The 17239-nt window shown below is 44.4% G+C and overlaps 1 protein-coding gene across 2 annotated transcripts in view; it reads left to right on the top strand.

Moving 5' to 3' along the window:
* negr1 (neuronal growth regulator 1) overlaps nucleotides 1-17239 on the top strand; it is a 131888-nt gene that overhangs the window by 36917 nt on the left and 77732 nt on the right. For both annotated transcript variants that reach the window (XM_076022652.1, XM_076022653.1), the window contains exon 2: nucleotides 1169-1407. In XM_076022652.1, coding sequence (XP_075878767.1) covers nucleotides 1169-1407 — 239 coding nt within the window. The remainder of the gene's footprint in view (nucleotides 1-1168; nucleotides 1408-17239) is intronic.

The following is a 17239-nucleotide window of genomic DNA, read 5'->3' on the forward strand; positions in this document are numbered from 1 at the left end:
CAATGGGGAGGTAATGGGGCAGGTAGCCACGGACTCCACCATAAGATAAACAATAGGAAATGGAAAGTGCGGGAGTCCAGTTTAACTGTAAACGGTGGTGCCTGTACCACAAATGATCAACATATTCGCTGTTGCCTCTCTCCCAGGAGTGAAATTTTGTACTGCTTCGGTCTGCTTCGGTAGCACGATCTGAGCCATCCCGCATTGGATGGAAATACTTTGTGCTCACCTCTGTAAAACTGCAAAGGTTTTTATTTGTTGTTGGAAAAAAAAAAAGTCACAACAAACTCCTTTGGCCTGGGTGTGACACATTTTTAAAATTTCAATTTTAACTTCTGAGTTCAGGGTGAGGTACACTGCTAAGCAAACCTTCCCCTCAGTTTGCAGTCTCGGCTTCCATCCATTTTCTAACACCATTCATCCTGCACTCGCAGTTACACGGGCGCTGGAGCCTATCCCAGCTAACTCGGGGTGAAGGCGGCATTACACCCTGGACAAGTTGCCAGTTCATCACAGGGTCACAAAGAGAGACAGGCAGCCATTCACACTCATGCTTACATTTGCAGACACGCTGTTCACGTACCCGCAGAGAACCCGGGCAGATGCGTGGCGAACATGCAAACTCCGCGCAGAAAGGTCCTGAGTGATAATCAAACTGGTAACCTTGTAACTGTGAGACAGCAACACTGACTGCTGCACCACTGTGTTGCCCCAGATTCCTTTCAGACTGACCAAATTTCACTGCATTTCTGAAGTGATTTAAATCTAACAAAAGGTAGCAATTTGGCAGGGTAGTTGTGTGCATCACACAAGACTTGGTTATTTTACTATTAGGTGATGAAAGCTTTTGTTTTCTCAGATGTTACTCTTATGTAATTTTATAGTCACAAAGTATACTATATTTACATGTATGTACTGTGTAGTATATTTATAAAAGAACTGGTGGGATGTATATTTACGATGACTTTAGACACCCACATTTCTTGTAAAGCCAACAGAACACAAATAGTGCAACGTTTGAAGTGTCAGCTGTTAGACGGAGCTTTTTTTGTTGTCGGGAACCTAAAAGAATAAGTCGGACTTGGTGTCAGAATATCCAAAAGCAAACGTTCCGTCAGAAGCCTTTCTTCACGTCTCACCCCGCCGTCTTTTTGTCCCGCTGCTACAGGTGCTACCTGCTGGATGGGATCTCTAAAGGCGCCTGGCTGAACCGCTCGAGCATCATATTCGCAGGGAACGACAAATGGTCCGTGGACCCGCGCGTGTCCATTGTGTCCAGCGTTGGGGACAAGCACGAGTACAGCCTTCAGATAAAGAAAGTGGATGTAAGCGACGACGGCCAGTACACGTGCTCCATCCAGAGTGAGCGCAACCCGTGGCCAAAGCTCCTCAACCTCATTGTGAAAGGTACGTTTGCCCCTGTGCGTGTGCCCTGCGTCTGGCCCGACGCCAGCTTCTTCTTTTTCGATGTTACGCGAGGGTCTTGCAGCTGGCATAGCTCACGGTGACAGCGCTCTTGTGCTTTACAGGTAGTTAATGGTTAAAGGTGCAGGAGACGCCAGCTGTGCTTTCAAAATGCCTGTCATTCAGTCACGCCAAGTGATTCGTAGCGCTTTCTTTTCAACCGAGAAACGTATCCAGATGAGGCGTAGTAACTTTTTTTTTTACTTCTTTTGTCCGTCCAGGCTATGTGATAAAAACTTGAGCGGAACCTTAAATTGAAGCTTTTATGCCCCCCCCTTGGGGTTTTGACACGCTAGATGGTACGTGGAGGCATTCGCACTGGTTAACCGATGTTCAGCTTGAACGCTCTGAAGCTCCCACTGGGCTGCGATCTCCACCTGCGCCGCAAGGAGTCCTGTGTTTAACAAGGCCCAGTTCAACTAGGTGTACTTGCGTTTTACGGGACATTAGGTCGGCTGTTGTTGGCTCAGGGAGCTAATTGACGGCAACGTTGTAATTGTTATTTGGCGAGTTAATAGAGTGGTGGCCATGTTTGAATGCTGATCGCTGAGTTGACAGTGGAGGAAACAACCTCGCTGAGAATCCATTGTCTGCTAGCCATGCTGCAAAAATATGGATATGACCCATTTTAGAAAATGACGATCTGCGTAATGCAAAGACATTATGTTCCACTTTCATTCACATTTGTCCTTCCCTTTTTGTTTTGTCTAAAAAACGTCCATGTTTGATTAAGGACATTGCCCAAGTCTTTTTTTCTAAATGCCTCTTGAGCAACTCGTTTATGTAAGCGAGGATTAATTTCAAAGCAGCATAAAGTGAGAATATGCGCGCTTGCACGCAGGGAGCTCTGTATTAATAGAAGAGTTAAGGGTCAGACACACTGCTTGTAGAAGTGTGAGCCGTGATATGCAAAATGTGAATGTGTGAACCACTCTCCAGCTGGTATTGTTGGATGACATATGGTGTGAGCTCAAGGAAAAAAAAAAATGAAGGGTGTAATTATACCTACATAAATAAATGTATTTGCTTGGCCATTATCCTCAGCACCCTGCTACAAAAACACCATATTTTAGCATAACACAGATTTTTGATCAGTGTTGATTTTGAACATGGATTATAGCAGCTGCCATGTTTCAGTTTCTTGTGGTGGGCAAGGCTTAAAGAAACTCAAAAGCTGGTTTCATTTGCCTTTCATCTTAGAATAGCATTTTGGCCCAGTGTTTTCTCTTATTATTACCATGTGTGTCATTTGTGCACTTGCACAGATCATGTCAAACCCATGTTGCAATTATGGAGGTTTACTGAGACGAATAATTCTTATAGCCAAAGACTGTAACATAAACAAAAAAAAAAAACATACATAAAATGTACTGTGATGTAACCAGAATATCCACTCTCGTATACTTGCCAGCAGCGAGTTCAGGCAAGCTCGCATGAGGTCAGTGAGAACTTGACACAGCTGCCTCTGTTTATATCCTGTCCCGCTCGGCGCATTCGAAAGAATGCCAGCATATGGAGGAGTGCTCGCTGTGTCTCACTCTCGCTGATATTGTGCTAATTAGTTCTAATGATGAATTTGTAGTCTGACAGGACTTCTACATTTCACAACAGTTAGGTGGCGTCACAGGGACATTGAATGTTGTATAGTATGTTGAAATTGTTTCTTTTTCTTGTTTTTGTATGCATTAGACTTTATATGCATAGATATCCATTTAGGTGGAATTATTTCCATCTTTGAAACTCCTGAATGTTACGTGGGTGACTTGGATGAAAAAATACTATATTACCTGGGACTCTGTCAAAAAATGTAGCGAGAAGAAAACCGGAATGGGATTGATCACACAAAAATGAGATTTCACCTGTGGCTGGAACTCTTGTTTATTTATTTTTTTTTCATTTATGGCGGAGGGTAGCCATCTGTCACTGACCTGAAACGAAACGTGTGGAGAAAAGGAACACCTGTTAAGGGGTTTTTGATGCCCAAGTTACTCTCTATCCCCTTTGTTAGACTTACAAAAAGACAGCATTTTTGTCACTGTTTCCTTTGAATGAAATGCCAAGGTCCAGTCCATTGTCTCTGCTGTGAAAGCAGCCCAAGGCTGGTTTCACTGTCAACATTAACTTCTCATCTTCCTCAATCCCATTGTTTTTAATTCTAGACTTCCTGAGCCTCTGTTTTTTCTATATCCCAGATATGTCCACTGCTGTGATTGCTGGAATGGAACCTTCCACATTTCATATATTTATTTATTTATTGGATTATTGTTGTTTATGAGTTGGTCCAAGTCTCACTTCACTTACTCCAACAAGTGGCTAACAAGCCCCCAGTGTTAAACAGAGGCGTTGCAAAATTTAATCTCTTAGTTGTCTAAAATTAATTGTGATTAAAGAACGACTACTGCCTCGCTTGGTATTTTTGCTGTTGATGCACATTTGCTCGGGCGTAAAATATGAATATAGTGCTGTTTAGCTGCTGCAGTTGTCAGAGCACTGCGGTATTTCACAATCAGAACAACTGCCCCTCAGCAGAAAGGCGACAAGAGCACTCTCAGCTTAAACCAGTGTGTCCATCAACATCCATATGTTCTGCTAAAGTTCCCTCAGGATGAATTTCAGTTGTCCTTGTTTCCTCCCTGTGAATAGTCACTCATCCAGCAGGATCACATCCGTCCCGGCAGCAGCAGCTTCCGTGCTGCTCAGGCATCAGATAACATTCGACTGATCCACCGTATATATTTACACAGCGAGGGGACGTGTTTTTGATGTCAACATACTGCACCTGGTTGCGTAATGCTTGTCCTTTGTGGAAAAAAAAGGAATGTTACTTTGAGAGTCACATTCCTAACTAATCTTTTCTTTGAACACATACCATGACAGAAACTGAGCTACGAAATCTTGAGTAAAAATCGTCACAAGTCAAATAAGTTAAGCCCTTCGTGGTCAAACGTGGGGTTTTTATTTTTTGCTGTGTTTTTTCAATGTAATCAATTCTTACTTGCACTGGGTGTCACAATCCCAAGACAATCCGCTCAGTCAGGAGTTTGGGGACTATTCTCTGGGTGAGGTTGGTTTGGGACATTCAACTTTTTCTTTCTCACAAGACACCCTCAGCAAAGGCCTGCCCACCACAGGCTGATCAGACTTGGGCGAGTGTCGCAATTGGCAGCCCAGACTGACTGATTTTGCTTTCGCTTCAGCCAGCCAGTGACCGCTTCCCTGGGCGATGCTGGCGAGCTCCTTGATGGTCTTCCGTTTTGTAGCCTTGTGACAGAACTGGCCACAAAGCCTCTGCTGTCCACCTCCACTGGGTACAACTTTGCATCGCAGCCCCAGTCCTCTGCAGCACCTGTCTGGTTGGCATAGCACAGCTTTTTTACTTTGGTTTGCTTCATATTCGATGGCTTCCTCCCACGGGGACTGTGAGCTTGACGATGAAGACACGCTGGCGAGATTCAGAGCAGAGGTCCAGTTCTGGGCGCCGCAATTTCAGGTGGGAAAGCAAGCTTTTGGCAAAGGTCTGCTTACATTTCCCAATCTTGGTCTGTGTCCAGTGGGCTTGATTTAGGATCGGATGGGTTAATTTGATGTTTCTCTCCTCCTTCCCTTTTTGTTTTGTCTAAAAAAACGTCCATGTTTGATTAAGGACATTGCTCAAGTCTTTTTTTCTAAATGCCTCTTGAGCAACTATTCTCCAACAGAATGAGTGCTGTTGGGTGGAAAGTAGCCTGGGCTCTCAGCTTTGATAGTGACTCAAGTTCAGCATCTTAGCACTTGGTTGTGGCACCATGTATATCTGCCCTGGGTGAGGCTGGTCTAGCACCCTCACCAGGATGTGCTTAAGGGTTACTGGTGCAGAGCACAGGGTGCAGGCTGGGTCCTGTCCAAGCCAGATATGTTAATTGGTTAGAGAGAGTTGGGCGTCATCCGTGGCTTTGATGGTAAAACTCCATGCTACACAGATCACTCCAAGTGTAAACTTATACTGTTACTGTAATTCCTTTAATTAAATACACAAGTGAGTGATTCTTTGGCAGGCTGTGAATCAGTGGATGAAGCAGAGTGCGGTTTTAACAGCTTTATCCCAGCAATTACCCAACTGTTCCTTGTTAAAACTCAGTCAGACCTCCTGTTCTGATTGAACTCATTTCTGTGCCCTAAGTGAACTGTGAAGTTGCAATCAGTAACATTTATTATGGCGGCGGGCAGCGTTTCTTCAGGAAACTTTTGTTCTGCTTCTGCAGCAACATTTAATTGTGTTTCTACAAATAAAACCTGTGGAGAGAAAAAAAAAAAGAAGTGTGGTCAGCTGCTTGGCAAGCCGTCATGGTCACTACAGGATCGTCATGTTTTTGTAGATGTTGGATTTCTGTAATGGGAATCCTACCAGGGGCGTCCAGGGTCACGGCAGCGTCTCACTCCTGGCCATATGGTCACAATCAAACCAAAGCTAATGTGCCAGCTGTCAGCTGTATAATAGGTTTTGCCATGGCCAGAATTCCTGATGGATGTGACCTCGAAGCTAATATTTGGCAACGGTTAGACAAGCGAGTGCTATTTGTTGTTCTGCCACTTAAAAATGCAGTGCGTTAGCAATTTTAGTCAGTCTGAGGCAGCATTTTACCTCACAGAGAATTGATGCAAACTCAAAGTCCAAGTAAAAACTGCTGAGAAATATGGACATGTGGAATTTAACACTGATGTGAAGTTCGAAACAGTTTGTCCATTGATGATAGGATAAAGTGAAGCATTCACTTGAATATACTCTTGTAAATTCACAGTGTGTCCTCGTCTGGGAATAGCTAGTGCTATTATGGTCAATGAATGCCATGCAGCTTGGAATCCAGCACTGTTTCAAGGTAAAAAAGTGAAAGCACAAGACTTTAAAAAAGACGCTGCTCCTCTAAGAGTGCGTTTAGAACACTGATGCATACATTTGAGTTGAGCAATGTGATAATTGCGCTTCTTCAGCTTTTAGCATTGCGTGCTTGTGTGCTTGAATTTGATTTAAACGTATCAACATAAACTTGAGTATGTTAATGCTACCTTTCATTTAAATAGTAGTTGTCTTGTTGTATGGCCAAGTGTTTTTCCTCCTAATGATTCTCCATATTTGGCATTTAAATCCTTGTTTCTTTAAGCATTTCCAGACTTGATGACTGTCATGTTTTGTTGCCAATTATCTGGAATTGTGAAAAAGGGATAGCAGAGAAAAGATTAATTTAAAATTTGTTCAATCAGGGACAGAATGATAGTCTGTGATGCAGTTTTTATTCATTACAGCTATCGACTTTCGCAAAGTTTGCCCTTGTTATTACGATCGCATTTCGCAAATCTGTTGAATCACCGGGCAAATGGGTCAGCAGCCGTCGCAGGCTGAGCCGTCCGTGTATGTGTGCACGAGCTGCAGGCTGGCCCGAAATGCAGATTAGCGACTTGAGCTGACAAATGCCTTCAGACGAGACGGTTGAGGAAGACGATAAAAAAAAAGTCTCATAATTTCTCGAGGTACTTTGTAATTCCTGGTGTTTGTTTTAGCGGCGGCGCCACGGATTGACACCATATTGCGCTCTTGTTTATTTGCTGTGTGTAAACCCTGTGTGTCGCGAGCCATTACCTGTCATTGTGCCACACTTGTGTACACATGCTTAAGCCCACTCATGGAGAACAGAGGGATTTCGTTACCGATGAGATGCAGCAGGGGAGCAGCTCTGTCATGTTGCAGAGGCATTTGGGAGCTTGCTGTTTTATCGTGTGCTGAAAGGAAAGGGAAGACTTGCTGTGCGAGAAGCGGCGCGGGTGGGAAACAGACCCCTTAATCTGGGCTTTTTCGTCCGAGCATATAACGTTTATTAATGCCTCAGCACGAATGTTGAAGTAAAAGGATTTCATGGCCTTGGATTTTTTGGTTCTTCAGCTCTGCTCTGCAGTGCACGATGATGAGTAACAGAAAATGGGAGCAGCTGTATATGTCTGAAAATGTTCAGCGCTCTCTTTTCATGTTTTCATGTGAGTCCTTGACCAGCTGATTTACTGAGCAATTATGCTAATCTTCAATTTATGAATGTGCCAAAAAAGTCAAGTGGTATCTAATTTCTCTTTGCACAGTCTGCAGTATGTTTTCAATCCATGGAAAACATTGTGTTATTTATTTATTTATTTACATTTTTTGATAAACAGGCAGTCACGGCCATTCACATGCAGGCAAAATAAAACCTGAATACAAATGGTACATCCACTGTAAAGTCAGGCCTTTTGGTTTCCTTGACTATGAAAATTCGGAGCGCATTGTAGAATTGGCCAGTAAATGAATGGCAAGTCAGTTGGTAAAAAATGTATGTTCGTAAACATGGGCTAGTGTGGAAATGACCATTATTTGACTGAAACTTTGTGGAAACACTGTCTTGCATGCACACTCCAACAGGAAAATTAGTAAGACGTGACAAACAACAGCAAAAATTACACTGTCTCTCCAGTTGGGATCAAATACAGGCTAGAAAGTTGGACTAGTTTGCAACTTAAATTTCCCTTAAGTGTGTGTGAGTGTGACTATATGTTCGTGTCTATGTGGCCCTGTGATAAACTGGTGACTAGTCCAGTGTGTAACCTCTTCTTCGCCCTAAGTTACCTGATTTCGGCTCCGTGTACAACCATTCGCACACTTGCATGCATTCTTGTCCCCTCAGCTAACCTAACGTGCGTGTCTTTTAACCGTTGGTAGAAGTGGAAGTACCTGGAGAGAACTATTGTAGATACAAGCACAGTGAGAACAAGCAAACTCTGTGCTGAACATCTTTTTTTCTTTTCATCGATTCCTGTGACTTCCCTCAGGAGCTATTACCTGCACTGTGGAATATGCATTTGTTTTGCTCTTCTCACCGCACATAAACATTTTACTAGTTTTGGTTTGTGTGACAAGCCTCTGCTAATTGTCCACACAAAACATTTTGGCAAAAGTCCCCGGGTACGAGAAAACTTCTTACCCTATTTTCTTGTGTCATGGGCAGCCTTTAATTCCTAACCCAACCTCACAAAATCATTTAATCTTTGTGTGACATTTATCCCCCTTGGAGCTCTCGTGTCACCTCAACAAATTAGTCCTCCTCCCCATAGCACCATTTCAATTATAGAGCGCCAATAAGAAATGAGAAAAAGGTGGGACTCAAAACAGACTATTTCACTGTAAAGTACAGCTCCGAGTCGAACAACACAAATGGCCCGGCCTCTTATTCTTGTCACGACTGAAAAGCAAATGTATAGTCAGTGTGTAGGGTTCTGGGTGTGGAAAAATAACTTAATAGAATAAAAAAGAAGAAGAGGATCTGTGGCAAGGATTAAATACGGCACCTCAAATTGAGACGTTAACACATTCTTTTTGAATTATGGATGGGGTAATCCTGAACACCGTTGTACCTCCCAGACCTGCACATTTGGTAATTCTAACCCACTGTTTATTGTGAACACTCCTTTGCTTTAATGCACCGACAGACTGACAGTTCTCATTTGGAGAGTGTCACAGTTTGATGAATGAATTCTCTCAAAGCGCTCTGAAGGTTTTTAAGTGACGCCGTGTAGTTTCCAAATAGTTTCAGAACCATTTTTACGGTCCATTGTATCGTAACTGGTAGAATTGCAGGGGTGCCGTTCTCTCTTTGTTTAAAGTCAGCTAGTGTTAACAAGTGTTTATCATTTAAAGGCAGAGAACTAACGTGATCTTGAAAGTATCATTTTAAAGTGACAAAGCCACGTAGTGTTGCTTTAAGAAGCACCCTCGGTTTTATTCTTGAGTTGTTTATGTTTATGTGGACAGTTGATTGAGGACTGTACAATAACAATCAACATCATTGCAATGCTATTTTGTTCTGATTGGCTGTTACACCAGGCTACAAATAATAGGACCGTCTGTCTGACTCCTCCAAAATCAGTGGCATTATGCCTTTTAAGCTTTGCTGCTTTAGATTTTTTTTTTTTTTTAATTTCTGTTCAATGTTGCCACGCAGACCAAACAGTTGACAAACAAGTCACCAAGTTGCAAACTGCGACAAGATCGAACATCATAGCAAAACATGTCTTCTATTTCGTCCATAGATTCCATTCTAGCACTCTTGTGATCAACTTCCTCTTTGGTGGTATTTTTATGGTCTTTGGAAACTGTGAAGCTTCCACTGAGTGGCAGTGATTTTCTGAGCTTTGTTGTCCAAATCTGAGAAACTTCAAGATGCTTTCACACCTGTTTAAAATTGAAATGTCCCCAAACAAGGAGGCGTTTCCCCTCTCAATCGTGACAACCAAGTCCAGATTGCCAAACACAGCGGAATGTGGTGCAATCCCAATTGAACCCTGAAGCCTTTCCGTTGCAGTGAGGACAGCAAACAAAGCAAAATAGTGTTGATGCCTGGCAACAGGCGCCAAAAGACTGTCGTTGTGGACAACATGGTGTCTTTCAAAACTGCATCGCTGCCTCTGTTTGAAGAAACGGTTCATTGCCCCCATCTCTGTCAGTTGTTTGTCATTATTCTTTTTTTGATTGTTTTCATGTGTGGTGTCCAACATCTGGGAAGTGGCTTCTCGGGAATCTGGCATCTTTGGATTTCAACTGCAAGCCAGCAATAAGATTCAGGAAATGAAAGTGTTTTGTACATGTATATATTTCATTGATAAAATGGGTGCAGCCATGACATCAACAACTCATAGACGATGCAAAAAGAAAATGATTGGTCTAATGACTTGAATGAAATTGGACCAAACTCAGGCTAAATCAGTCTTTCAAGCTAATCTCAGCTAACAGTAATATCAGGGGCAATCAGGGTCTGCCGTGTGGCTTTAAGTGGTGCGGGCACATTTTGCACAGGTAATTGCTGATCAGATAAACTCTTCCTTTAAATACTCGACTTAACAAGATTAAAGGGAATGGATTCTGCCTTATGGCTGCAGTCTGACCATTAAGCCAAGCTGAAGTAACTCAGTCATGTCACTGACAGCTCTGACAACTGAACGCACGAGGGATTCAGGCATCGCAATCTGCCGAGCTCGTTTGCAACTTCATTCTATCCCCGGTCTTCATCTGCATATCCTAATCTGCAGCATGCAGCACTGACCTATTTAGAGTCTACTCTGACCATTATCTGATGGAGGATACAGGCAGATGAGAGATCACTATCAGGCGCAGCCCGGCCCCTTTTGCACATCACATGACTGCACTCCTCCTGAGCCGCCTTTCTTTATCCTCCCTCTCTGTTCATTAAGATGGTGGATGCGATAATGTATTAAATATGCACGGCACCTCTCATCTAAGAATATCTTGTCACAGCTGAGAGTGGGGAAAGAGGCGGCACCCCCCTCTGCAGGAAACGTCCGTCCACGCAAGCCTCAGCAGCGCTTTTCTCGCTTTCATCGAAGAAGATGCTGCAAAAAAAAAAAAAAAAAAAAAAAAGGAGAAAAGAAACTGCAAAACGAGGTGTGGCGTTTAAAAATTCATTGGGAGGACACCTTGCTGACGTATTGCTGTGTGAGTCACAAGACGCCTCTTTCCCCCAGCACGGATCTGTTGGTTGACTACCAGCAGATCACGCACGGAAGCAATAAAAAAACGGAGCCCACATCAGATGCAGTGCAGTTTGTTAAAGGTTTAATAGCAGGACTGGATGGTGTCACTGTGACGTGGCACTTCACAGGGTTAGCCTTTTATAAAACGGGCGTGATCCGATTTGCGATGAAAGCGTGTCAGACATTTTCATGGATGGCAGCGGGTCTGCAAGTGAACGCTCGTCGCTCGCACCCGCAGAGCGTGTCGGCGCGGGTGGAGTGCTCCTCAGCTGGAGGAGGAACGGCGGGTTAAATCCTCAGTTTGTTGCTCGCCTCCGTTTGAAGTTCCCAAAGTAAAATGTCATCCAGGATGTGCGTTGCGGCATTAGGCAAACGCAGCAACTCTCCCTCCGCCCGACGTCTCGTCCTCATTAGCCGGTGTGGAATTCCTACTGGGGCGCCGTTCCTTTTAAAGTTTAAGCGCGACCACGGCCCGGGTCCTCCTCCAAATTTATTGAATTAACAGTAAATCACACAGTGTGAGCAAATCGCTTCAGCCGCGCGACATTCAGACACACTGTCAGATAACGGAACCGGCTGAATGTTCAGCTCTCATATTTTACCGGAGTCCAAAAACAGCAGGATATTTTTTTTTTTTTCAGTAGCCTCAGTGACTCATCCAAAGAGCAGACTTGACTCTTTGTAATAGGTAGATAAATTTATGATAATGGAGTGTTGGATGTAAAAAAGAAAAGAAAAGAAAAAAGAAAATACATAATGGAATCAATCGGCTGCCTGTGCAGATCCTGTAAAAGGTACCAAGCAGTCTAGATGTAAAATTGCTTGTTTTTGTTGCTGTTCTGTTTTGCTTTAAGGTGCCATATTCCTCCTATTATATTTCTTCTTCTTCTTCTTCTTCTTCTTTTTTTTTTTACTTAGGCCCCAGTGGAGAAGCATGGCAGCATGCTGGAAAATGATTAGTTTGAGCAAACAGCTTGAAATGATGCTTTGTTTTACCTTTTACAAAGCCGGACATCTTGTAAGAACATCTTGTGAAAAGAAGAATGAGTGGAAAAAGGATAGAATTTTGCCTTTCCTGTGGGTTCTATTGACGTGACTTATTTAAAAAAAAAAAAGTGTAACGTTAAACACCAACCAACCTAAACGGACAAACTGTGTCTGTTGTTGTATTGTTGAAAGCCAATGAGATCATCAAAATATATGACACGTGCAGTGCAGTAGTTGCCGACGCCTGTGTGTGTGTGCGTGTGCGTGTGTGTGTGTGTCTGTGATGAGGAAGGAAGTGATGAGGTTCCCAGGTGAAGTGGTTGCATATGAAGGGCACCCGAGGAAAATAATGCGTCATTAACAGCCCAGGATGTTTTTGATAGAGCTGTGGCACAATGAGTGTGTCCAAAGGAACAGATTTGCCATAATGGCCTCTGACATTTAGTCAGCCCCTAATCATTGGTGTGTGTGTGTGTGTGTGTGTGTGTGTGTGTGTGTGTGTGTGTGTGTGTGTGTGTGTGTGTGTGTCTGCGGGGGAAAGATTTTTCAAATCCCCATCTTGACCCCCAGTAAATTTCCATCGTCTGTTGTTGTGTGTTTGAGCGCGCACGCCTCATTATGCGCTGAACGAGCCGGCCTCGGCGGCGGCAGCAGCGTGTTTGCGTGCGCTAATGCGAGTCCTCATCATGGAAAATGGCTGATATTAGCCATGGTTAATTAAAACGGGCGAGGACAAAGGTCAACCACTCAGCGCTCACGTCTCTCTCCTCCGGAGGGGGATCCGATAAAAACGCGAGTGCAGAGCAATTTGGCCGTTTTCTAGTGGCGCTCGCGGCGGCGTCTGGCGCATGACGCGGCTCGCCAGCGAGGTAGCCTTCACATCGTCAGGCCGCCACCGCATTTGTTCATTTGCCTTAACCAACAGTCATGCTTTTCTCAATTTTGAGAGCGGTATCGATCCATTTATGGATTCACGCCGTACAGCAGTTTGCTAACGATTCGAGGCCCCCGCCACTGGCGGAGCGACGTGTTTGTGTGTTTGTGCGTTTGTTCGCAGCCGTGCTTAAAAGTCAGTGTCGGGTTGATGCAGGGATCTGTTAAAAGGGAAAAGGGGGGAAGGGGGGGGGGGGGGGATCGTTCCACCCCGAGAGATGTTCCTTTGATGCTGCTCCAACTCGAGTCACCCGTCGGTTTGGCCACATATTCTCTTGTCCTTGTGGATGACATTTGATTAATTGGCTGGACAAACACACCCGCAGCCTCACACGGCCGCGTGTCGTCAGGAGAGATTTAATAAGTGAGACAGCGGCAACAGTTGTCACAGTCGTCGCTGAAGCACATTTAATTCACGCTCGCACGGTAAAAAAAGAAGAAGAAGAAGAACCTCCAGCAGTGGCTGGAAATGAATCACAACTCGTGAAATTGTCTTGGACTTGAAGTCATGATTATTCTTCCTTGACAATTAAATGACCTTTTCTACACATCAGTCAGACTGAAAGATTCAAATTGTTTGTATGTTGGTGGTTTCATCACAAACCAGAGTGGTTCATGTTTTAATCAGAAAAGCTCATCTGAGAATATAGAATAGAATAGAACGCCTTTATTCATTCCACATTGGGATGTTTGCATAATTACAGCAACAATATAGTGCAAAGAGGAGAGAATTGTGTTAATTATAAAGAAATAAGGAAATAAATATAAAATATAGTATTTATGGAGTAATAAAGGAAAATCTGCTTCTACTCAACAACCTAATTGGTTTCATTAATAGTAATTATACTCACAAAGTAAATAGAAGTCATCCATATATTTTTTTTTTAATTCTTCAATGGATGATGGTGTTAACAATTCCAGACTGTTTTCTACGCTGCAAATGAAGCACACAGGCCAGCGATGCTGACACTCATCAGCTTTATGGAGTTTGTATTTTCTCATTCATTTTCTGTCCTCTGCGTGCGTGAGGCTAAAGAGCCGGGCCGGTCGAGGGGAACGCGGCTTCGAGAGGTGAATCGCAAACCGTTCGCGCTGCTTACGATTTACAGCCGAAGGTGCGAACTGCAAGCGAGAAGTCATTTTTGCACGTCGTGTTCCCGTCGACGTGGGTGTTTCGGGCTGGTGGCGCTCGGGTCAGTCAGTCAAGTGAGAAATGGCACAGTGCTTTGTAAGATAATCCACGTCGTATATTATATTATATTCAATCTTCTGACAAAACAAGTTGCTGACTCGCGGCGAGTGCGAGATCTTTTGTCCGCCAGCCGTGGTGGACCTTGACTTTTTTTTTTTTTTTTTCCATTCCGCAGCTAAACAGTCGCTTCTCAGTGGTGTGTATTACAACGTAGTCGCTCTCACTCGTCCCGCGGGCGGTATTCATCATGCTCTCCATCCATCATCTGCAGAGCCTTGGCTGTGAAACAGATTTGCCGGCTTACATCTTCAGAGATACGCTGGCCTTAATTGGTGAGATAAATATCGCAGGCTGCGATCCGCCGCCCCGCAGCGCTGTTGCATACATCACCCCGGATGAAGACTGACCACTTGCAGCGCCCGCCCGGCCGGCCCGCCAGCCTGTCTCCTCGCCGGAACTCTACGGCCCCAAGTGCAATTAGAGAGCAGTGAGAAATTTCCTGCGCCGGCGCCGCTCCCCGAGAATGTCAACCGTGTCAGAGTAGAGGTAGCAAAAGTGCGCCGGTTTTGCCCCGAGACTCCAATCTGTCTTCATATCACAAAAATACTTTGTAAAAGGGTCGTGGCAAAGGTTGTGCACACCGAGACTCCGCGGCGGGGCAAATCGCAACAACAACACACTGCTATTGATCAAGACGGGGGGGGGGAAATAGTTCAAGTTCTCTGCAAATGATTTTAACATTCGGCCCCGAAACAAATCAGCCAGATCTGACATCTGTATTCTGCAAAGTGCATGCCCAGCGTTTGTAATGATGAGCAACTTACTGAATAGTCATGAATCTGGCCTTTGCAAAAGTCCTCAGTGGATACAAATTGCCCTGTACTACCTACGTGTTGTTTAGTCCAAATCTTCTCCCAGCAGCCCCCAGGGCGGAGCGGGAGGAGCCAGTCGATAGCGAGGGTCATCAGAGGATGTGGCAACTGAAACGCGCACAAACATGCACACGCCTTCGACAAAACGTGCACCGTATGCCCAAATCCACAGTTTTGCGGGGGTGGACCAAGACACACACAAACACACACACGGACACGCACGGATTCTGGGTTTGCACATGAAATGGTTTTGACTCAATAGTGACAGAATGAGAGGAATACAGGTGAGGAAAGTGGATCAGACACAGCGTGTAATGCGTCACCTCATGCAACCTCAGCGGTCATCAACTCTTTGTGGAAAAGGCCAATGACCCGATCCACAGCCTTTGTCAATATTTCAGAGCAACGGCATTGTGTTCTAATCATGGTGCTGCGATTAGTGAGACGCACCATCCCCATGGCGCCTCCGGAGGAGAAATTTGAAAAGACGCTCAACATCCTGGCTCCGCTTCGCAGCGACAAGGCGGTTTCCACAGCCTGCTGTGAGTTTCTCCACACTCTGAAAGTTGCAATTGTTAACTTCAGTGTGGGGCACACTGCAGCGAGTCTCGACTTCAGTCACCGGAGAGGTTTGCATCAATCTACTTGAAATCTTGAATCTCTGCTTGAAAATAAATTGGAATTGCTGCGTTGTGGCTGCAGCACTGGATTCGGCCTGAACACAGTTAAAAACAAAACAAAAAAGAATCGGCTATTTAACATTTATGCAACTTCAACTGACAAGGTCAATTTATTGGCCAGTTTTCATATTTAGTCTCGAAGCGTTTTTGTTCGATGTTCAAATGGGTTCACTAGAATTCCTGGCACCCAGACTGTGAACACAACTGACTCTGAAGTCATGAGCCGTCAGACTCAAACCTTCTGCCTTCCTGACTCGATGCATATTAAAAGAGGGAGGATAACAGAGCTGGTAGAGAGCAAATCCAGCCACCTCCGGAGCCAGACACCTTCCCCCCGACTATTTGTAGCTCCTGTCCGTTAGCTGCCAGCTGCTCCCACCGCATTATTCACAACCCGGGATTCTGAAGCCTGAACTTTGACCTTTAACGCTGCATCAAGGCCCTGTGACAGATGGAGAGAGAGCTTTCTGTCCTCACATCAGATCATCCATATTTTGCACGCACACACGCACACACACGGTCTTCCACACTGGCGGCGCCGCTGCTGCTGCTGCTCTGAGCCGTTGTCTCTCACGCCGATGGGAGACGGCTGCCGAGCTGTTTGGGAAAGTGAGTGTAATTTGCTTGTTGAAAAAGCGGCGCGCCCTCCAACGATCCCGGTGTCTCATTTCCACAATACGCCCAGCCGCGCCTATCAGACACTTTGTAGCCACACAGTTAATTGAAAAACCAGCGATGGTCCTGGGGAGAAGGCAGCGCATGCCAGGAAGAGGAATGCTGTTTATCATAAGCAAGATGCCGAGGCTGGGAGACAATGATTAGCTGAATAAATTAGAAAGTATTTCAATGAGTGGTTGATAGCTTATCTTTGAATTGCATGCCCGGCACAGCTCCTTCTCAGTTACGATTAATTGCTAGTCACAAGGTATTGGGGGAAGTTCATTTTCATCAATTGATTTCCCTTAATTCACGAATTCCCTTCAAGTGCATGAAATTGGTAACAAGCTCTCCGTAATCAGGCTTTCTGCGTCGTTAACCTCATGGGCAATTACTCATCATATGTATTGGTTGTGACATTTTGGGAAGCATGTTATTCTTGCACCATTAGGTCGTGACAGGAATATTATCATAAGGCAATGCTTCATTACATGTTTGACAAAAGAAGCATTTATGGTGTCCTTATATCTGCAGGAAATGATATCGCAAGATTTCCCTCTATTGTTTAGTGATGCACCGATAGAATCATTTAACCCATTGTTTGTTGTGCTACCTGGTTTGTGGCAACACACACACACACCTTTAAATGGACATGCATTGGGTTTTTGACCTAATCAATAGACTTTTTTATTCATTAGCTCACATTTTCTAAAATGTCAAAAATGCTATTTTATGTGTCACTCGGCCGGTGCAGATAAAAGTAGCTAAAATTGGCTGATGCTGATGTTGACCAATATAGCCACACAGTATCTCTATTGTTTGTCATCTATATCAACTCAGGAACTCGACACTCATTTCTGACAAATAATTGGTACAAATTTTCCCCAACTGAAGGAATCAAGCTGCTGCTG

The sequence above is a fragment of the Nelusetta ayraudi genome, unplaced genomic scaffold (assembly GCF_046127955.1).
Source record: "Nelusetta ayraudi isolate G7.1 ecotype Tasmania unplaced genomic scaffold, CSIRO-AGI_Nayr_v1 ptg000013l, whole genome shotgun sequence".
In the NCBI taxonomy this organism is placed as follows: Eukaryota; Metazoa; Chordata; class Actinopteri; order Tetraodontiformes; family Monacanthidae; genus Nelusetta; species Nelusetta ayraudi.